This window comes from Rhinatrema bivittatum, chromosome 10 (assembly GCF_901001135.1).
Source record: "Rhinatrema bivittatum chromosome 10, aRhiBiv1.1, whole genome shotgun sequence".
NCBI lineage: Eukaryota > Metazoa > Chordata > Amphibia > Gymnophiona > Rhinatrematidae > Rhinatrema > Rhinatrema bivittatum.
The window spans coordinates 106,997,582-107,018,634 of NC_042624.1; the positions used below are offsets into that span (position 1 = coordinate 106,997,582).

Below are 21,053 nucleotides of genomic sequence, written 5' to 3' on the forward strand. Positions count from 1 at the left end.
CCGTGGAAAAATTCTCAAATAGTAAATGCAGGTTCTAAGCTCACAAACCTCAAAACAGTGCCATGCGCCTCCTTCCAAACGACTGACTCGGGGGGCAGTCCCACCATCCATGCTTAAATGGGCCTGGCAAGTTGCAATTCCAGTGGTATAAAGAGGAAATCTTCAGTTCCCATTCACTTATCCGCTGCGGAGTAATGTAGCTGCATGTTAACTAAAATCAATGAGATGGAGCTCTTTAAAAGTCTAGTGCCATATCGATGGCCAAAAAGTTTCTAAATCTGCCTAACCCCTAATACAGTTATGTTATGGGGATCAGTAATTTTGTTAAAAGTGAGAAATCAAACCTTTGAGCCCTTCCTTTTTTCCCCCCACATAGCACTCTTTCAAAGTCCAGTTGCAGTTGTGCAAAACGTGATAGGCCTTTCCAGAGCAGAAGCGAAATGTCTGACCCGAAAAGATAAATCTGTACCTCCAAAGCAGCAGCCACGCCCTTCTCTGCCATAAACGGTTCGTTATGAAAACAAAAATAAGGCAAGGGATCGAGTAATCGTCCCCGTCCCCCCCGTGTTTCTAGAGAACCTCTGCGCAGAAAGAGGAGCAAGCGCAGAGCAAGAAGGAGGTTCCTGGCTGCTTTTATGAAACATTTCCCAAAGCTTTGCCACTTTAGAAACAAAAGGATGAATCATAACTATTCCTTTTGCTCCACGAAAATAATATGCTGGCAAGATCAGTGGTGCTACTGCGTTCCTTTCTTCATGCATTTGCTGACCGGCCTTCAAGAATTCATACTGTTAGGATCTGAGAAAAGGCGTGTAGATGCCGGGAAGGTAGTAAAGAACCGTATTGAGCTAGTCTGAATTAATAGGTTAACTTTTTTTTTTTATTTCCTTGCCTTCAAGGGGACTTGCATGGCAAGCACACTCTTAATGTGTTTTAACTTGCTGCCTGTTAGGAGTGCATGAGGTGCTTTCCCGTAACTTTCTATGTGCTTCCTGGAGGGCAGATGTGTTTTGGGAGGAAGGGTTGGGAGTTTCATTGACGGGGGCATTCGACTAGTTCATGTTCACAGTGCCAGAAATGACATCACATAGTTGTGGTCTGAACCAGCCCCCAAGGGCTGTCACTTCTGGCATGCTTGCCAACACCTGTGCCCTCCCAGGAGAAGGGGGATTTCCACCAGAGCCAGCTGGGATTTCAAAAGTGAAAGCCTTGTTTTTTAGTTAATGCGGCCACTGCCCACCTTGAGAACTTCTGCATAATCTGCATTAACTGATGCCCTCTTCTAAACTGAAGATTTAACTGCAGAGAGCAGATTTATCCTAAGCAATCACTTGCAGGAGTTCGGAGAGTTCTAATAAGGGATATATTATTTTCCTGAAGGAATACATGGAAACTTATTAGGCAATGTTGGCTGAATAAGTGGTTTACGGCTTAGATGAAGTGAATTTTACAGTCGTAAAGCAAAAGAAAAGCATACACGTGTTTGGGTGTCGTATCTTCAGCTCAATTTAATTACAGGTCACTTAGAAAAAAATACAGGAGAGGATAGTTTGTGGGAGAGGTTGTACAAAGCAAACATGAAAACTATTTCACATGTTTTCAAACAGCTTATTCACCTGTGATTGACAATTTGTGCTTGGCACGTGTTGTCCATATTTTGAATAATTTCTCTGCTTGTTTATTTTGTGTATTCTGTGATTCAGGCTGTCTTTTTAAAGCGTAGATTTTCAGTAAGAAGCCCTACCACAAGGCAGCTATAACGTAAAGTGCACATTCAGAATGTGTTGGCTGTGTCTCCTTCCTTGAGCTATTTCTGCACAGAACTCACCACCTGCTCTTCCTCTCTCCCTTCCTCCTCCATTCTTTCTGACCACTGCCTATTTATTTTTCTTTTTTATTAATTTTTAAGCACACTTCTTGCTGCAGCACTGTGGGTTTGTGCAATCCGACAGCTTCTTGTCTGCATAAGTGTGCAGGTTCCCGGTTGCACAGGGCCGGAGAGAGCAGGAACTAGGCCCATGCCAGCTAAGAAAAGTAGGCCCCATATGGGCCGATACAGTAAACCACGTGGGAGAGCAGGCGAGCGCCCGCTCTCCTGTGCGCGCGATTCAGTAATTTAATTTATTTAAATTAGGGCCCGCGGTAAAAAGAGGCGCTAGGGACACTAGCGCGTCCCTAGCGCCTTTTTTTTTTTTTTTTTTGACTGAAGTGGCGGCTGTCAGTGAGTTTGACAGTCGACACTCAATTTTGCCGGCGTTGGTTCTCGAGCCCGCTGACAGCCATGGATTCGGAAACCGGACGCCGGCAAAATTGAGCATCCAGTTTTCGAGCCGCGGGCCCATTTTAAAAATTTTTTTTTTTTTAACCTTTTTAACTTTTGGGGCCTCTGACTTAATATCGCCATGATATTAAGTCTGAGGGTGCACAGAAAAGCAGTTTTTACTGCTTTTCTGTGCACTTCCCCGTCACCGGCAGACATTAATGTCTACCTTTTGGGTAGGTGCTAATTTCTGAAAGTAAAATGTGCGGCTTGGCTGCACATTTTACTTACTGAATTGCGTGGGAATGACTAATAGGGCCATCAACATGCATTTGCATGTTGCGGGCGCTATGAGTCTCGGGGGGGAGGGGGGGGGGGTTAGACGCGTGTTTTCGACGCGCTATTACCCCTTACTGAATAAGGGTAATGCTAGCGCGTCAAAATCGCGCGTCCAAATGCCGGCCAACAGTGCTCTCCACCGGAGCGCACTGTACTGTATCGGCCTGTATGTAAGGTTCTGATGTGATACTTAAGAGAAATCGTTTTCTAAATTTCCCAAACAATTTATTTACTTAAGGCTTTACGAGCTTTTTTGTTTGCAAATTTTTCAGTTACAATTGACATTTTTATTTATACATGTTAGAAACAGATATATTTAGCTTTGCTTTTTTTTTTTTTTAATTTTGCCCAACACAAGAAGGCCCCTTGAACATTGTAGGCCCTAGCCAAATGGCCATGCTGGCACCCCCTCTCTCCTGGAGTGCGGTTGCAGTAAATATATCTGGGGGTGGTGTGCGGACCATGATTTAAACTAGAATTGAGTACTTGTTTACTCCTGTTTTACAAAAGAGAAAGCAAAATGTAATTCGATTGTCGTTATGGTGGAATTTAGACTTTCCAAAGTTGGCAGAACCTAACGACTGGCTCGATTTTGTGCTCCTGTGCAGTACAGATCTGAATTATTATTGTAAGGTGTACATTATTCTGCCTCCTGCCAGTGGAATTTGGAGCCGCTGCCAGCATCAGCGTGCCCGCGTGGCTGACTTCTCTGAGCTCCCTGCCTGCCACCCTCTCTTCTGCCGTAGGAGACCCTGGTGTAATCAGAGCCCTGGCTGGGAAGTTAAAGCTGGTTAATTAGCTTTTCAGACTTCTTTATTTCTCGTTGAACAAGCAGCCTAGTGGTTAATGTGTTACTCTTACCAGAAAGCTGTTTCTCCACTTAAAGCACTGGCAGTCTAAATAGAAAATTGTTAATGTCCCTTTTTTTTTTTTTTTTTTTTAAATCCCTGCACCAGCCTTTGGAGAAGCTGGGCATTAAAAGTAATTTGAGACTTGCAGCTTGATTAAAAGGAACCTTTCCGGGGGGGGGGGGGGGGGGAAGAGGTTTTTAATTTTCCTCATTAGCAGAAAATGTTTCAAGATCTCTATCCCCCGCTTTACAATCATTACAATAATCAAGTTACACTGTGCCAGTCTGCTGGATCACCTTGGAGGGTCCCGGGCTCGATCCCTGAGTCGGATCTTCTGCACCCCTGGTGGGTTGGGGATGCTGGGGAGGCAGTGATCACTAGGGCTGATGCTTGGTGGATGGATTGCAGACTTCCGGAGGGAGCCCTGGTGCATGGTCCCCGCTCCAGGACTGTCGCTGCAGTCAGCAGTGGACGAGATAGCGGGGGGAGGGGGGAAAATCCCCTGTAGTCCCTTTGTTCCCCTCCCCTCCTCCTCTCCCTTTATCACACCCCTCAGCCACCACCAGTTGGGTACATTTTGCATTGATGGACAAGCAGATTAATACTGGGAGACGAGGTTGCCGTGAGCTCGCAGGTCATCCTTGGCTCCCGTTTGGTAAAATATGAATCTCCTTATTTTATGAGCAAGACCACTTTACAGGAAATGGTTCCCCCGTCTCTCCCTCTTCATGTTGGATTCTCCCCCCCCCATTGGGAATGTGGACGCTGCCTCCGCAGCATCCCCGGCCCATCCAGGGAGAGGAAGCCATGTCAGGGAATTTAAACCCAGGTCCTCTGCATGGCAATCCCTAGCATAACCACGGAGCTGGCCCCCCACCCTCCCTAACTACAGCAGTCACCACGACTCCTTGCAGCAAAATTGCAGTAAAAGACACTGCTACTTTAACATCTGAAAGCACGGCGGTCAGTATTCGGCTGCTGACTGTCCAGCTACGTTATCTGGCTGAACTTATCTAGATAACTTAAACTGGATATTCGGCCTGTGGCCGCACCACTGAATATATTTGGTTAAATCCAAGTTATCCAGATATGTTTGGCCTCCTAACTTTAGGACTTACCTGGATAGTGCTAAATATCTGCATCATCTGGGCAAGACAGACAGGCCCTGGAACTCCTCAAATCCTTTTTTTTTTTTTTTTTTTTTAATCTGGCTAAAATTTACCCGGCTACATCAGTGGTGGGAATTTTATAATTCTGCGACTTCTCCAGCTAAATCCCAAACTCTGCTGAGCTGTTTGCATGCGCTCCTCCCTGTGTTACCGCGAGAGGAAACGTTTTCAGACGATTAGAGTCTCTCTCTCGCGTCCCTGTGCTGTGATCTTGGCCCCCTGCAGAATCCGTTTCAAATCGCAGCAACCCAGGGGCTTATGCACCTATTGGATCGGAGCACGAAGCCGTACAGAAGAACGGTTTAATGAAGTTTGTGGTGTTTAATCACCAGACTTTCCGGCACGAAACGTTAGATGAGGCCAGAGTCCCCTCTGGTGGTCTTATACCCACAGCAAAGGCTGATTGGAGGGGAAAACCTATTTGGTCACTTGTTACTGACAAAAATTTTAATAACTGATTGCAACAATAGACGTTTTGGGTTTTTTTTCCCGTGGCAGAAGATATGGAAGGAGCTCATGCAGCTCTAACTTTTCTTTTTTTTTTGTCCTATGAAATTTATCTTGAGTCTGGGGGGGGGGGGGCATGTCGTTCCTTTTCAGTTGGGGGGGGGGGGATTGAGAGATTTGAAGGCCACCCTGTGTTTGGAGATTGGGGGGGGCCATGTGTAAAGGAATAAACTCTGCTCTGGGCTTCTGAAAGGCCTCATTAAACTGCATCTGAGCCTTGACTGGCAGGTCCATGGGCTTCTGGACCCCCCCCCCCCCCCCCCCTGGAGTCTTTGTATAACAAAAGTCAAAGAACTTGCCCCCAGCCTCTCGGGTGGGAACTAAGGACCCCCTCCCTTTCATATAAATATTTTCTTATGGATTTTGTTCTCCATAAAACATTCAAAACAAATGCATAGCTTTCCCACCCCCTCTCCTGGAAAATATAGTAATTATCTGTAAAACCTAATTGCATCGGGGTAACATTTAGCAGCTCTTAATGTGCAGAAGCACTGGTTTTATTTTAGGCTTAATGTTAGAAAGGAAAGGTCAGGTCATTGAATTAGAAGGGGCTGAGAGCTGCTTAGTGGGGGGAAAAAATGAAGAATGACAGAACTGAAAAGTAGGAGGGAAGCACATGTTTAAGATGAAGGTAAATAGGAAACTAAGGAATTGCCACAACTTCTCCTGTAGAAAGGACACAGGAAATGTATAGAGTTTGTGTTTTTTTTTAATTTTTTTTACATTAGCTGTCCACTTGAATAGTTTCCAGCCATTTATAAGCACAAGTAATTACTATTAAAAAAAATCATAGTTCTGCCTATGCACTGGCGTATTAAGCATCTAAATCTTTTACCTACCATCTACAACATTTGCGAAAATACAAAGACCACCAACAGAGAGAGAGAGAAAAGCTTTATGTCCTGGATTTTGTTAGTCTTCGTTTGAAAGTGCCAAATGCTTTTGGTAAACGAGGATTGTTGAAATGTCATCTAGGGTTCAGGGGGGGGATCCATCTTTGATGACCCACAGTACAAACATCGATGTTAATTGCCTGTGTTAGATTTGTTTCTTCCCTGCGAAAACCATTCCCCCGAAAGCCTCGTAAACTTGCAGGCATTTGGGCAATCAATTATTACTGACACCCAGGGCTCAAAGAAGGTATTGATCGCCCCATAAACCACTGGGAGCCAGGTGACCTTTTTCTGCCATGACCGAGAGGTAATGCATCCACTTTTCTGCTTCTCTTAAGTCTCTTCTGATGTGCCCAGAGCCTTCACACAAATGTTCTTGTAAAACTACAAATGATCATCCCAAAGCGTAAGGAAGGGGAGAGAGAGGATGCAGCCGTGACGGTTCGGCCCCTCCAGGCTTGCGCATCCGTTACCGTTCTGATTTTTTATAAACCGTGTTGCAACAGCAGCGAAAATCCTGGCCCGAACCACAGGTCGCAAAACGCCAATCGGCTCCGTGTGTAGATATCATGACGCGTGCAAGGGTGCACATCATTTAAGTTTCCCCTTTGCAAAATAACTGCATGCATCCTTTGCAATGTGCCCTGTTGCTTCCAATCTTTGGGTTTTTTTTTTGTGCCCCCGGTATAGCTCTAACTTTCAAGCGGGAGCATTTCTTTTAACTCTTGTATTTGATTTTAAATGATGGTAACATTTCCTCTTCCTCAGTCTAATTGCAAAAGCTCCTGGGGCTTGCTAGTTTCCAAACGTTGGGCCAAGCTTTTTAGGAAGGCAGGGAGGGGGAACGCTCTCCTCTCCGATTTCGGCTCGCTGCCATGCTGAGGGGGCAGCACTGGAAACCGAGCGAGGTGTGTTCGCTGACGGTTACAATTGTTCATATCACAGTGCAGGGGGGGGGGGGGGGGAGCAGGAGAAGAAAAAGGTCACTTTGTTACACAGGTAGGAAAACATTTGGGCAATGAGTAGAATCCGAAAGCTGTAAATCTGGGGTTGCAAGCCCGGCATGTAAGGTGACGGAAAACCATTTAAGCTCTGGCCTCTTTCGGAGAGGTGAGGCACTTCGGATTTCACTTCACAGCCTGATTTTCATTAACGTGCCTTTGTAGGGTGAGGATTTCAAGAAACCGTTCCCTCCTCCGCCCACTCTCCCCCCATGGTCATAGCTATGATTTATGGAAGCCCTCTGAAATGAAAAGGATCTTTCCTTTAACTGTGAAAAGAAAGGCATTAGCTGAACGACTTACTGTAAACTAATTTCAATAACCTGCATAATCCAGCAAGGCAAGAAACGTGGAATTGTGATGGCAGAAAAAGACCATCCGGCCTAGCCAGCCTGCCCATCCACACCAACTACTCCTCTCTATAGTCCCTTCCACTGCCTCAGAGATCCACAGTGCGTTCCTGAATTCAGATACTGACTTTGTCTCCACCTCCACAGGGAGGCTGTTCCAGGCATCCACTACCCTCTCTTTCAATGGAAAGGAGGCTCTAAAACAAGGGATCAACCCTCTTTCACCCTCATCCCATGACCCCTTGTTCTAGAGCCTCCTTTCTTTTGAAAGAGCCTGCCTCCTGTGCACTGGTACTTCGGAGGTATTTAAATGTCTCTATCATATCTCCCCTATCTCGCTTTTCCTCTAGGGTATACATGTTTAGATTGTTTGTCCCCATAAGCTTCAGAATGAAGACCACTGATCATTTTAGTAGTCACCCTCTGGACCGGCTCCATCCTGTTTATATCCTTTTGAAGGTGTGGTCTCCAGAACTGTACACAGTTCTGCCTCGAGACTTACACGGCCTTCTTCTTTTCTGCTGGCTTCCCTATGCACCCAAGCATCCTTCTGGCTTTTGCATCACCATGTCCACCTGTTTGGCCAAGTTAACATCATCTGATGTGATCACCTCCATATCGCTTTCTAGCTGCCATTCCTCGAGCTTCGCTAGATCCTGCCTCATGTCTTCTACATGTTCTTGGCTGTCTGCCTTGTTGCAGATTTTGGTCTCATCTACAAAAAGACAAATATTTCCGAGCAATCCCATTAGGATCCAAGAAGTTCTTGTACGATGGTTTCCGTGCATGGGATATTAACTCCATTTCTCACAGTGAAATTTAACGAAGGTCTTGGAGATCCTGCTGACTACTTGTGACCCGGATTGGCTACCATTGGGGACAGGATGCTGACCCATGTTTCTTATCTAGCTTGCAGAGAGATCCAGGGAAAATAAAGCCTATTTCGATGATAGGCTCAAAGCCTAAAGCTCATTCTTCTAGAGGTAGTTATTGAAACTGGTTTGTCTGAGTCATTTTTTAAGTTGCCTGGATATATTCCAAGCTTAAAATGTGCTGCCCTGCTGACTGGCAAACTTTCGCCCAGTAAACTTTTTAATCTGGATACAATTTAGCTGGGTAAGAAGGTGCGGGTTGTTCCAGTGGTATGGTTAAATATATCTTCAGTGTTATCTGGATAAATATTAAGTGGGTAAGTTTGGAGTGAAGTCAAGCAAATCAGTCATAAAGTTACTCAGGTGGTTCTTCTGTGTTACCTTGCTCAATAGTGTAAAAAAAAAAAAGTCCCTTGTTTCAAAACAGTGAGCTAAGCATTTTTCCAATAGACACGAATGATGTGCAGGACAAAATGTTTTTCATTTTGGGGTTCTTTTTTTTTTGGTTCATTTAATGTTTTGGGGTTGGTTTGTTTTTCAGTTTTATTAATTTTCTGAGCTGCAAAAAACATTAACACCTCCCCACAACAAAAAAAAAAAAAAAAGTGTCTGCCAAAAGCCCTCCAATCCTCCTTCCACCACTCGAGCCAGCCACAGGGCATGGGCCTACCCAGCTAAGGCCTCCCCAGGCCCCTCGGACTGCCCTCTCCCTGTTTGCATGAAAACCAGGACCCAGCCAGCTTTCCCACCCTCGGATGCAGGGCCAGGGACCTCTTTCCCTGGGCTCCCATTTGCCCTCATCTGTGGGGGGTCCTCATCTGCAAGATGAAAAAAAAAGTTGGAGATTTTAAAAATGGCACCAGTAGCTCTACCACTGGTACCAAAGTGACATCACTTCCATCTATCTTCTCTCTTTCCACTTAAAATCAGGCGCGCGCAGATGTTATCATCCCCGTCTACTTAGGGTGAAGGTTTATGGGTGTACTTGTGAGTGTGATTAGTAATTTGAGAAAATACATTTCCAGGTCTGTTTTATGTTTCTCCAGGCTAGTATTCCATAGCAAAAGCTGATTGAATATTGATTGATTGTGATACCCTGGGGCAAAATGGTCCTATGTGACCGACTTTATTTTTTTTTTGTTGACAATAAAACATCTTCCTTCCTAATGAGCTTTTTTGTTTCTTCAGATTATAATAGGCGAGTTCTACCGGATCCGCTTCATGAAGGAGAAATCCCATTCCTTCATCCGGAACCCGTATGTCTCGGCGCTCTACAAGCAAATTGGTTGCTTTGCCTTTGGCTGTGCCATCAGCCAGTCCTTCACAGATATTGCCAAGGTGTCCGTTGGCCGCCTGCGTCCCCATTTCATGGCAGTGTGCAATCCGGATTTCTCCAACATCAACTGCTCTGTGGGTTATGTTGAGGATTACACGTGTAGGGGTTCAGCAAGCAAAGTCATGGAAGCCAGGTAAAAAAAAAAAAAAAAAATCTAAATGAATGTTGGGTTTTTGTGCCACTGTGCTGCCCACCACAACGTATCTCGAGTCCCTCAGCCCTTGATGTACCAGTTAAATGCTGACTCGCCGGAGGGATACTTAACTGAATACATTGATTTCATCTTGGGTTTTATTCGCATGCTACTGCATGTTTTCTGAGTTTTTCAAAAAGCTTAGGCATTTTACCTCTAGATCCCGAAAATTCACACTTTGAGATTTAGGATGCACTTTCAATGCAGACTTTTATTAAAATGCAATTGCATATTCGCTTATTGGCCGGTTTTGAAAGAGTGGCTGAGCATCAAAGATAACTTGTTTAAACAATTTATCCGTTTAGGTATGTAGGTTTCTGGCTGAAAATGTCCTAAATTTAGCTGGTTTGACTGCTTAGATTTAAGCCTAAGCCTGTAAGCTGCTTAGCACTTACCTAACCACGCTTGTTTTAAGACTGGCTAAATTCACGCACTTTGCGCATTGAGGGAGTTTAATTTAGCTGGTCAGGGAAGATAAGTTAAACCACGGTTTCTGAGAACTTGATTTTGGCTCATAAACCTCTTCCCTTCCCCCCCATATAGTTCTATATGTTTATTTATAAAGGCTGTAAGGGTATTTATGTAGAAAAGACAGCCGTGTAATGGTTGCAATTGCTTAATCGGAAGCAGAGTTCGGAGGGTTTGTTAATATGAATCAACATTTTGGAGCACCGTGGTGCATCTTGTAATCAGTCGTTGAATTTGTCCATGCCTCTCGTTGCACCCACTCCTAAGTGGCACAAGCAAATGCAATTATCAGGATAGATCCGCTTCTAATGCTGTTGAGCTCATTCTCTGCAGATTAATCTGAAATACCCCCAGCTGTATCGCAACTAGGATATCTTAAAAATCTATATACCCTTTTTAGTCCCTAGGAAATATAAGCATTCATTATGGCTGCGGATTGGACCTTTTGTTGATGCATGTGAATGTTAATAGTCCCTTGATCCTCTTTCACAGAAAATCCTTCTTCTCGGGCCATGCCTCCTTCTCCATGTACACCATGCTGTATTTGGTGGTAAGTGGCTTACATTTACTATTTTTACATCATTTTTTTAAATCTAGAGAAGCCTAATAATCCATGAATTTAAGCTTTAAACAGTCTGATAAATATCTTGTTGTCCTTTGGGAAGAGTTTCGAGGTTACATTTTAAATATTGCATCTCAGGTAAAAGATAAGACATTACCTGCCGGTGGTTTCTTGCAGTCATGTTCATCATTTGGTCCTGAAACTAATAATGTCCTGAAGTGGCACTTCAGCCTCCTTGACAGTTCGCTGTGTTGAAGGGCTCCCTCCTAGGTTTAAAGAGCTGCGTTATAGTAACATTACACTCTTCGAAGAAGTAACTTTCCCATCTAATATAGTCACTTAATTCAGGATACCTTCCATAGCAGGGCACCCTGGTGATAGGCCTAGCATATAATCATACAACAACTCAATAAAACCCTTTGAGAAGCCTATGTACACTCTTAGCGGCCAATCCAGGTCACCAGTAGCTGTTGGGGAATTAAAGAATACTATAGGTCCAATTCTTCTTTCTCATGACCAGTAAGGATATGCAGGAAAAACAAATTGTTTGAATGAACAAAAAAAAAAAAAAAAAGACTGAAATGGAAAAACAATGCTGAAAATTGGCTTCATTCTCCTGTTTTTACCCATTTTGGATAAAACGAATGCACATCCGTATTCTCTTATCCAGGTATAAGCAGTGGTTGGCCTAATGGTTTATATACCTGTCCTCCAGGAACTTGTCTAAACCCTGTTCAAACCCAGCTGCACTGACTGCTTTCATCACATCCTCTAGCAATAAATTCTACAGTTTAATTGTGCACTGAATGGAAAAATACTTTGTTCTATTTGTATTAGATGTGCTGTTAGATTCATGGCATGTTCCCTAGTGCTATTATTTAAAAGAGTAAATTATCTACCTGTTCCACTCTACTCATAATTGTATAGATTTTATTTATGGTACATAAATACTTAAATGGTGATGCCGTATAGCACTATAAAACAGTGTTGCACACTTTAATGATCCAAGCAGAGCGTAATCTATGCATGGTAACATAGACACAGAAGTCATATCCTCACCCCCCAACTCTGCTCTCCACGATGCCTACTCCCAGTGCATGTAAAAGTAAGCGTGAAACCAGTTGATGCATATTCCTTTATGTGCCGTGGTCTGCAGTTGATTTTCAAAGTGCCATGCACATAAAACATGGTTTTATGTACATAATCCACATTGAAAATCAAGCTCTTATAGAGGACCTCACTAACATGGCAAACTTTCATGTCTGTGTACATCTAGAAGCCTGGCATGAAGGTATCTTCTTTGTTTTTTTGTTTCTTTAACCTGTTATTCTACAAGAGCTGTTGCAGTATCCATGCACAAAGGAGACCATTTTCAAAGGAAAAACATTGTAGCATTTCTTAGCGTGTAGCCAGATGGACTCAGGACCAGTGGGTTATGCTCCCCTGCCAGCAGATGGAGACAGTCCGATTTCAAAGCTGACACCCTAGATACACCCCTGCAGTGACCTCAGCCCTTCAGTATTTCTCAGTCTCCAGCAGATGGTGGATGTACCTCTCCTATGGGGATTGCTGGACTTTTTGGAAGGAGAAATTCTACATTTAAATTGGGGGGGGAAAAAAAATTGAGCCCCGCTCTCCTGTGGTGATATTTAAAGATCCCTCCCCCAGTTGAGAATTCTTGAGGCGATTTACGAGATCCCTCAGAGGTGTGCCTTGGTTCAGTAGCCGGTTCCTGGCATGCACTTTGCTGTTTAAGCAGTGGAAAGGCAGCAGGTGCAGGAAGCCGAGCGTGGCAGTGACGGCCAAAGCCCTCTTTACCCCACAGCTAGAGACCATCTTTGTACTCGGCTAGTAAGCGCTGAGCCCAGGTAAGTAAAAAAAACAAAAAGAGAGAAAAAGATTTACCTCTCGATTCACAGACATTTGGAGGGGTTCGGTAAGACTTCCTCGGGTCTCCTTGCTCAGCGCGCCGTACCGACCTCAATTCCAATCCCATTGGGGTAAGGGGAAGTGGGCTTCTGAGTGGGTTGAGCTTAAAGTCCACCCGTTGCACAATGATGGCTCCCTGAGGACGGGCAGTCTTGAGACGGCCGACTTAATGTGGCTAAAACGCTTTTGAACATTGCACCGTACACCTATGAGCTGCATTTCAGCACTTTTTGAGTCTCCAAATACTACCTTTTTAAAATGGCAATCGAGCAAGATTACATCCCGTTATCAATTTTCATGTTTTGGAGCTAGTTACATATTTTTTTTTTACTTGTATATTTATTTTCTTTGCTTTGTCCATGTGTGCACGTATTTTTCATATTTGGGAATTTAAGGATACGTATGAGACCGCGCTGCCTCTCCCCTCTGCCCCCGCGCAGTTCGGCTCTCTTTGCTGTGCTTGGCCTTGTCACGTGTCCGTCCCGTCCCCCCCCCCTCCCCCGTGCTGCCTACGAGAGGTTCCAGTGAGGGCGAACCCCAGCAGAGCCCTGAATGACTTCCATCTGTTGTGGTGGGAAGTGGTTGGCTAGGAGGAGCGTTCAAAGGAAATTTAAATTCCAAAATAAAACGCAGAGCAAATAAAAAGGGGGCTTGTAATGATTTTTGTTTCTCGTCACTGCCAAACTGTCTTAAGAAAAGGTTTTCCTAGCGCAGCTGCCTGAAGGACTTGTGCTGTTTTGGGAAAGAGCCCTAAAAATGAAAAATAAAAATATAACTCTTACCTTCTAAAATGCTAAAGAATATAAAATGAACCAACCTTGCAAACACAGTTTATTGCTTTCAAAAGTCACTTTTTTTTTTTTTTTTTGCATTTCTTTTTCATGCCTGACAGACCCAATCCATGCAGACCCCCTGGGCCGCGCTCTCCTTTTTCCGCTGCTGAATGCAGTTTCTAGAATTCATACACTGCCTGCTTAATGCTATGTTATTTGTTCATTCTCTTCTCTATGTTTTCTTATTCATGTTTCTACATTTATCGGAAAACATCTGTAAAATGGAGCAGCAAATCCTTGAACTAATGCAAAAAAACCCCAAACAAACCCATTTATAGCAAAATTAAATGTTTGGGATTCAGTAGGTCTTCCTAGCTTGGATTTTTTTTCCCTCCACATTTCTGAGGTGTGCATGGTGGTGGTGAGTTGTTTGGGGTTTTTTGTTTTGTTTTGTTTTTGCTCTCTCTCTTTTTTGATTTTGAATAAATGCTTTTGTTTAGCTCATTAACACAAATGAATGACTCATTAACACTCTACCACTCTACACTCATTTGAGGGTTTCCTCAGACACACTCATTTCCTCAGACACACAGTTTTTTGGGGATTTTTCCTCAGACACACGAAACCCTGGTGTTATACTCGATAACCAACTCACCTTCAAACCTTACATCAAATCTATTCTCAGCAGCTGCTACTTCAAATTACAAACCCTCAAAAAACTCAAACCCCTCCTCTATTTCTCTGATTTCCGTACTGTACTCCAATCTATAATTTTCTCAAAGATCGATTACTGCAACATTGCTGCTCCATTTTACAGATGTTTTCCGATAAATGTAGAAACTCCTCACTGACATGCACTCTCTGTGTCTGAGGAAACCCTCAAACCCTCGTGTGTCTGAGGAAACTGTCTGAGGAAAAATCCCCAAAAAACTGAACTCCTTCTCATATCCTCCAAACATTCGTCAATTCCCATACCCTCTACCCTCTCCTCTACCACTTTTTCCTCAGACACACGAAACCTGGGTGTTATACTTGATAACCAACTCACCTTCAAACCTTACATCAAATCTATTCTCAGCAGCTGCTACTTCAAATTACAAACCCTCAAACTCAAGCCCCTCCTCTATTTCTCTGATTTCCGTACTGTACTCCAATCTATAATTTTCTCAAAGATCGATTACTGCAACGCTCTCCTCCTTGGCCTCCCTGCTACCCACATCAAACCCCTTCAACTCCTTCAGAACGCTACCGCACGCATCCTCACTAATGCTAATAAGAAAGACCACATCACTCCCACCCTCATGGATCTCCACTGGCTTCCCATTCACTCATGAATTATTTACAAAACCCTAACCCTCATTCACAAAAGCATCACCAATGAAAATTACAACTGGCTAGACCCACCTTTCCTCCCTCGCACCTCCACAAGATCTACCCATTCCTCCCTCCGGGGAACTCTAATTTCCCCCTCCATAAAATCTACTAGACTTATTTCCACAACCAACAGAGCCCTCTCCCTCGCCGGCCCCACCCTTTGGAACTCCATGCCTCTTGATCTACGCACCGAAACCTCCACACCCAACTTCAAAAAGAAACTTAAAACCTGGCTTTTCCTCCAAGCCTACCCCTCCTCATCTTCACCTACTAACCCTCCCCCTCCAGGCCCTACATCTAACACATGCCCCCTCTAGCCCCCTTCTCCCGTCTTCCCTCTTCTAAGCAAGAACCGACAATAAAGACAAATGTCTTACTTAACCTTGTAAATAACGTATGCTATATAAATTCCTATATAACCTCTTGTGTAACGAGTGTTATATACAGGATTATATAACCGTGTACACAACTTTGTATATAACGAATGTTTCGCTTAACTCTGTACATATCATTTCCCCTTGTGTCATTGTTTTACTCCCCCCCTGCCTCCTCCTTGTCACCCCCATCTGAATCCCTCCTTCCTAATTTAGCTAGCCTTGCTTTGTTATTGTGTTCCATTGTTTAATGTTCTTTGTAAAGGCAATGCCTATATATACACTGCTTGTAAGTTACCTGTAAACTGACACGATGTGCAAACGGCTGTCAGTATATAAAACCGTTTAAATAAATAAATACTTTCCTGTTCCCTCAAAAGGGATCCCCCTGAGGACTGATAGGTGTTTTCCATTTATAGATACCTAAGTGCAGCAGCTTTAATGCCAAGAGGTTAAAGGTTCCTTAAGAGTATAGGAGCCAAGCAGGGATGTGCATTCATTTTTAATGAATGCAGTGAATGAGACCATTTTCGGTTCATACCAAACTGAATGAACTAAAAATAATCTCTAACGAATACCCAAGAAGTTTTGGGTATTTTCATATTTGTTGCATTTTTTTTTTTTTTAAAACAAAACTGGCCTGCTCTGTCACAGTGCCAAGGCCTAAGCCTGGGACCTGCCCAGAGCAGGCTGGGGCCATGAACAGGACAAGTAAAGGGACCAGGAAGCTCCCTCCCCAGTCTCCTTTCACCTTCTTGTACTGGAGCAAGAGTGATGCCCAGTTAATCCTGCCCATGTCCAAATGCTTTAAAAATGGCATTGCCCAGCTGGGGACAGCACCAAAGCAACTTCGCTTCAGTGTCTTCCTCCATGCTGTGTTCTAGAGCCAAGGAAATGTACGGCCATTAAAAAAAAAAAAAAAAAAAATGGTGCTAGCCGCACTGGAAGAAGGTACTCGGGTGACCTCACTTTTGCATACTTCCTTACGTGGGTTGATAAGTGGATCTGTGCTCCCCCTCCCCCACAGCCTCTGAAAATATTTGGGCCTGATTCACTAAGGCTTTCCTCCCATTCTGTGTCTATGGGAAAAACGCTTGGTGGATGAGGCCCTCAGATTGATATCACAAACTGAGGCCCCGTCAAACAGCCTCTACCAAATTCTCGATCTAGATCAATACTCTGATGGAACTTGTCCTCTAACCATGGCTGTTTCCATGCACCCTGTGGGTAACTTTCAGCATTGCTAGAAGGTCTGTGAGTACTTTTTGCCTGTAGACTTGATCCTAGTTTTCAAACAAAGTATGTGTGCACTTCCCCCATGAAAACCGATCCACCAAAAGAATCTGCACACGTTTACTCCCGCTAATGTGTGCACTTTTTTGGGAGGGGGGGGGGAATATATGCAGGAATTGTGTTTTATAATTCCAAACCCCTCCTCTCCCCAGCCCTGCCCCTGGGAACGCCGCTGCTCGCCGCAGGCAACTGAACAAAAGCCCATTTCCAGGGGCAAAGCACGGTTTTTGTTTGGGTTTTTTTTACCGTGGAAATGCCTCTAAAAGCCCGGTTTAGAATTTTCTTCAGATTCTTCTAATTAAAAGCCTCTGTTCTTCACACTTACAGGTGATCGTTTCTGATTTTGGCTTAAACTCGCCCACCCCTCCCCTCCCCATAAACAAGACTTGTCTTAGGTTTGTCCTCTCTCCTTCTTAAGATAACTAAGACAGTGATCCTTTCCCCTCCTCACCCGTCTTAATAGATTGGCCATAGAGAGAGGCAGAGCAGGAAGTAGAAAGTCCTTTCTTTGCATGGTGCGGTTTCTTTTTTTTCCCATGAACATGGATGCCCAGTTCTCTTAGCTTAGTTTAGCTGGCTGACAAAGCTGGCTAAGTTGCACTGCTATTTGTGGGTTTATATCCTCAGTATATAGTGCAATCCATCCTCTGGAAGTATTTTCTTTTTTCTTTTTATTTTTTTTAAATGAAAGGCTTGGGATTTGATGTACACCAAGAATTTTAGCTTACCTTTCTCCTCCCTCCTGCCACTCCAGCCCTCCCCACAGCCTCCTGGGGAACTATATGATTAGCCTGGGGCTCTTCCCGATCACCGCCTTGATGATTTTAACCATGTGCCCACACAAATAGCCGGTGTTGAGGTGCAGATCTAGAGGGAAAGCCCTGATAGGCTGGGAAGCACCAGTGTACCGTACATACTATCAGGTTTCCAGAATATCTAGTGCATGCAGATTTATCTCATGCATATTCATTGCAGATATCCTGTCAACATGACTGCTTGGAGGGGCCTCCAGGACAGCTTTGGGAACTGTAGACTATTTTTGGATTCTGCTCCAGCCTCGGAGGGATAGCCGTGGCCTCTTACAGACAAACCAGTTTATTGAAGCATGCGCTTTCGAGGACTGAGTCCATTTCATCAGATGCATGACAAAGTGAACTCTGTTCTTGAAAGCTCATGCTTCAGTAAAATGGTTCGTCTATAAGGTGCCACCCAACTCCTGTCATTTTTGCTCTGTCCTGGTCATCGTCTTTCATCTCCCATGCTTTTACTCTATTCTCTGGCAATTCATTCTCCACTGCTATTGGTTGCTGTGTCCTGGGCCCCGTTCCTTCTTCTTTCCACACTCCTTCCTTTAGTGCTCTCATCTCCTCCCATGGCTTTAAGTATCCTCTTAATGCTGATGATTCCCAGATATATACTGCTTTACACCAGAAGTTTCCCCAAGAATCCAGTCTCAAATCGCAGCCTGGATGTCCCACCACAATCTTAAACTTAACATGGTCAAGACGGAGTTTCTTGTTGTTTGCACTCATCTGGTTCCCTCAGTCCATAATCTCTGATGCCTCTTCCTTCTGTGTACACCTCCGAAACCCCGCTAAAGTGTGGTGTTCCTTCCTCTTTAACATTGGTAAAATCCATACTTTCCTTTCTGAGCATGCTAGCAAAATGCACCGTTCTGCTTTTCACCTCCCAATTAACCACTATAACTTGCTCTTCTAGCCTTCCCGTCAAACCCTCTTTCCCCACAGCAGTCTATTCAGAATTTGGCTGCACAGCTTCTCAAGTTGCCTCATTGGCTCTCTGTCCGCTTCTGCATACACTTTTTAAGTTAATTATAGTTGGTTACAAATGCATTCACTCGGCAGCTCCTCGTTATCTTTTCTTCTTTCTCTATACACCCTTCCTCGTGAACTCTCTTCATCAGGCAAATTGCTTTTGTCTGTGCCCCTCTCCTCCACCTCCAGCCCCCCTGACTCTGCGCTTTTTCTACCTTGCTGCGCCGTATGTGTGGAACAGACTGCCAGCTTCCCCTCTGGCCATATTCCAGTCCAGAAACTCTCCTCCTGGGGCTGCTTTTAAATCCTAAACACTTCTCTGCAATAAATGCACTTCCCTGTGGACTCGTGTCACTCATGTATGTTTGCCTTGACAAGCACAGGGGGGGATCTCCGAGGGAGTGGTTGGGATTGCAGAGCTGAGCACTTGGTGTGGATGGGCAGACTAGATAGGCTGGATGGTCTTTGTCTACTGTAAGCTCTATTGAGCAGGCACTGTCTTTTATATGTATCTATATACTGCGGCGTATGGCTAGTAGCACTTTTAAAAATAAGTAGTGGTAGTAGAAAACTTTTTTTTAACTTCCTTCTGAGAGAGGATGGTGATAGGTTTTAACCTCCCAGGTGGCAGTTCAGGATAGCTGACTTTCCGAGCCAGCTTGACTGAAGTGTGTGTTTAAATTATTAAAAAATTATAATTATAAACTAGCGCAGCCAATGTGCTGAGCCAACAGCTGTATTTTTCCAAAGGCTTGATTCACTTGCAGCTGCTTTCCAACTAATCTTCCTTCTCCCCTTTTGATATGTAGGGTCTTCACTTGTGAATCATGTAGAGAGGATATTAAAGATCCACACTTTAGTCAAATAGTTGTAATAATTATTTAGGTGGTACGGATACTCCACAGTTTACATTAGGCACATCATCGTATTTCAACAGATCCCTCCTGTTTCGCCGTGAGGCTGCGTCGGGAGGGACAGCAGTGAATTTAACAATTCTGCATAAGTTGACCAATTTTAAAACCTGCGCACACAAATGAAAGTAACCAGTTTACCAATTAGTCCATCAGTTTGCCCAGTCCTTTTCCAGGTCATTGAGACATTCCTGGTTCTTCAGTCTGAGTCTTCCCCAGTTCCCCCAGATCTCTCGCCCTGTCAGTACTGCACAATAAACAGGTTTAATAACATTTACTTCAGATAATATGCGCGTAAGTTAACAAATGTACAGGTGTCTCTTAAATCAGGAACTTGCATGCATGGTGCGCCCACTCCCGGAATACCTCCAGACCATCCCTTTTTTTACTCATGTACGCACGAAAGTGGAAATATGCACTTTTTTTTCTTTTTTACTTTTACAAAATACAGAACATAAGAACATGCCATACTGGGTCAGACCAAGGGTCCATCAAGCCCAGCATCCTGTTTCCAACAGTGGCCTAACCAGGCCATAAGAACCTGGCAAGTACCCAAACACTAAGTCTATTCCATGTAACCATTGCTAATGGCAGTGGCTATTCTCTAAGTGAACTTAATAGCAGGTAATGGACTTCTCCTCCAAGAACTTATCCAATCCTTTTTTAAACACAGCTACACTAAGGGTCAAATTTTAAATGGTGCGCGCGGGCGTAGATTTGTTCGCGTGCATGTTATAAAATCTAGGGTCGACACGTGCAAGGGGGTGCACAATTGTGCAGCGTATGTGCGCGGAGCCGCGAACCTTGGAGGGAACTTTCCTTCCGCCACCCCCCAGCCCTACCTAGAACCCCCCTTATCTTTGTCGGGTAAATTGCGCCTGCCACCCGGCAGGTGTAGCTTACGCGCGCCGGCCAACGGCCAGCCCGCAATCTCGGGCACAGCGGCAAATGGCCGCTGTACCTGGAGGCTCCGGACTGCCCCGTCCCTTTTTGCAAGCCCCGGGGCATACGCCTGTCCCGAGAGTTGCGTGCGCCGCCGAGCCTATGCAAAATAGGCTTAGCGCATGCAGGGGCAGATTTTCTCGGGTTACACGCGTAGCCTTTGAAAATCTGCCCCTAAGTGCACTAACCACATCCTCTGGCAACAAATTCCAGAGTTTAATTGTGCGTTGAGTGAAAAAGAACTTTCTCTGATTTAGTTTTAAATGTGCCCCATGCTAACTTCATGGAGTGCCCCCTAGTCCTTCTACTATCCGAAAGAGTAAATAACCGATTCACATCTACCCGTTCTAGACCTCTCATGATTTTAAACACCTCTATCATATCCCCCCTCAGTCATCTCTTCTCCAAGCTGAAAAGTCCTAACCTCTTCAGCCTTTCCTCATAGGGAAGCTGTTCCATTCCCCTTATCATTTTGGTTGCCCTTCTCTGTACCTTCTCCATCGCAATTATATCTTTTTTGAGATGCGGCGACCAGAATTGTACACAGTATTCAAGGTGCGGTCTCACCATGGAGCGATATGGAAGCATTATGACATTTTCTGTTTTATTCGCCATTTCCTTTCTAATAATTCCCAACATTCTGTTTGCTTTTTTGACTGCCGCAGCACATTGAACCGACTATTTCAATGTGTTATCCACTATGATGCCTAGATCTCTTACTTGGGAGGTAGCTCCTAATATGGAACCCAACATTGTGTAATTATAGCATGGGTTATTTTTCCCTATATGCATCACCTTGCACTTATCCACATTAAATTTCATCTGCCATTTGGATGCCCAATTTTCTAGTCTCATCTTAACGGTTCACCTTTATCTACATG

The 21,053-nt window shown here is 44.3% G+C and overlaps 1 protein-coding gene across 1 annotated transcript in view; it reads left to right on the forward strand.

The window, feature by feature from the left end:
* Window positions 1-21,053, forward strand: part of PLPP3 (phospholipid phosphatase 3) — a 97,972-nt gene that overhangs the window by 50,309 nt on the left and 26,610 nt on the right. The window contains exons 3-4 of the mRNA XM_029617992.1: window positions 9,431-9,711; window positions 10,732-10,789. Of these exons, the coding sequence (XP_029473852.1) occupies window positions 9,431-9,711; window positions 10,732-10,789 (339 nt within the window). The remainder of the gene's footprint in view (window positions 1-9,430; window positions 9,712-10,731; window positions 10,790-21,053) is intronic.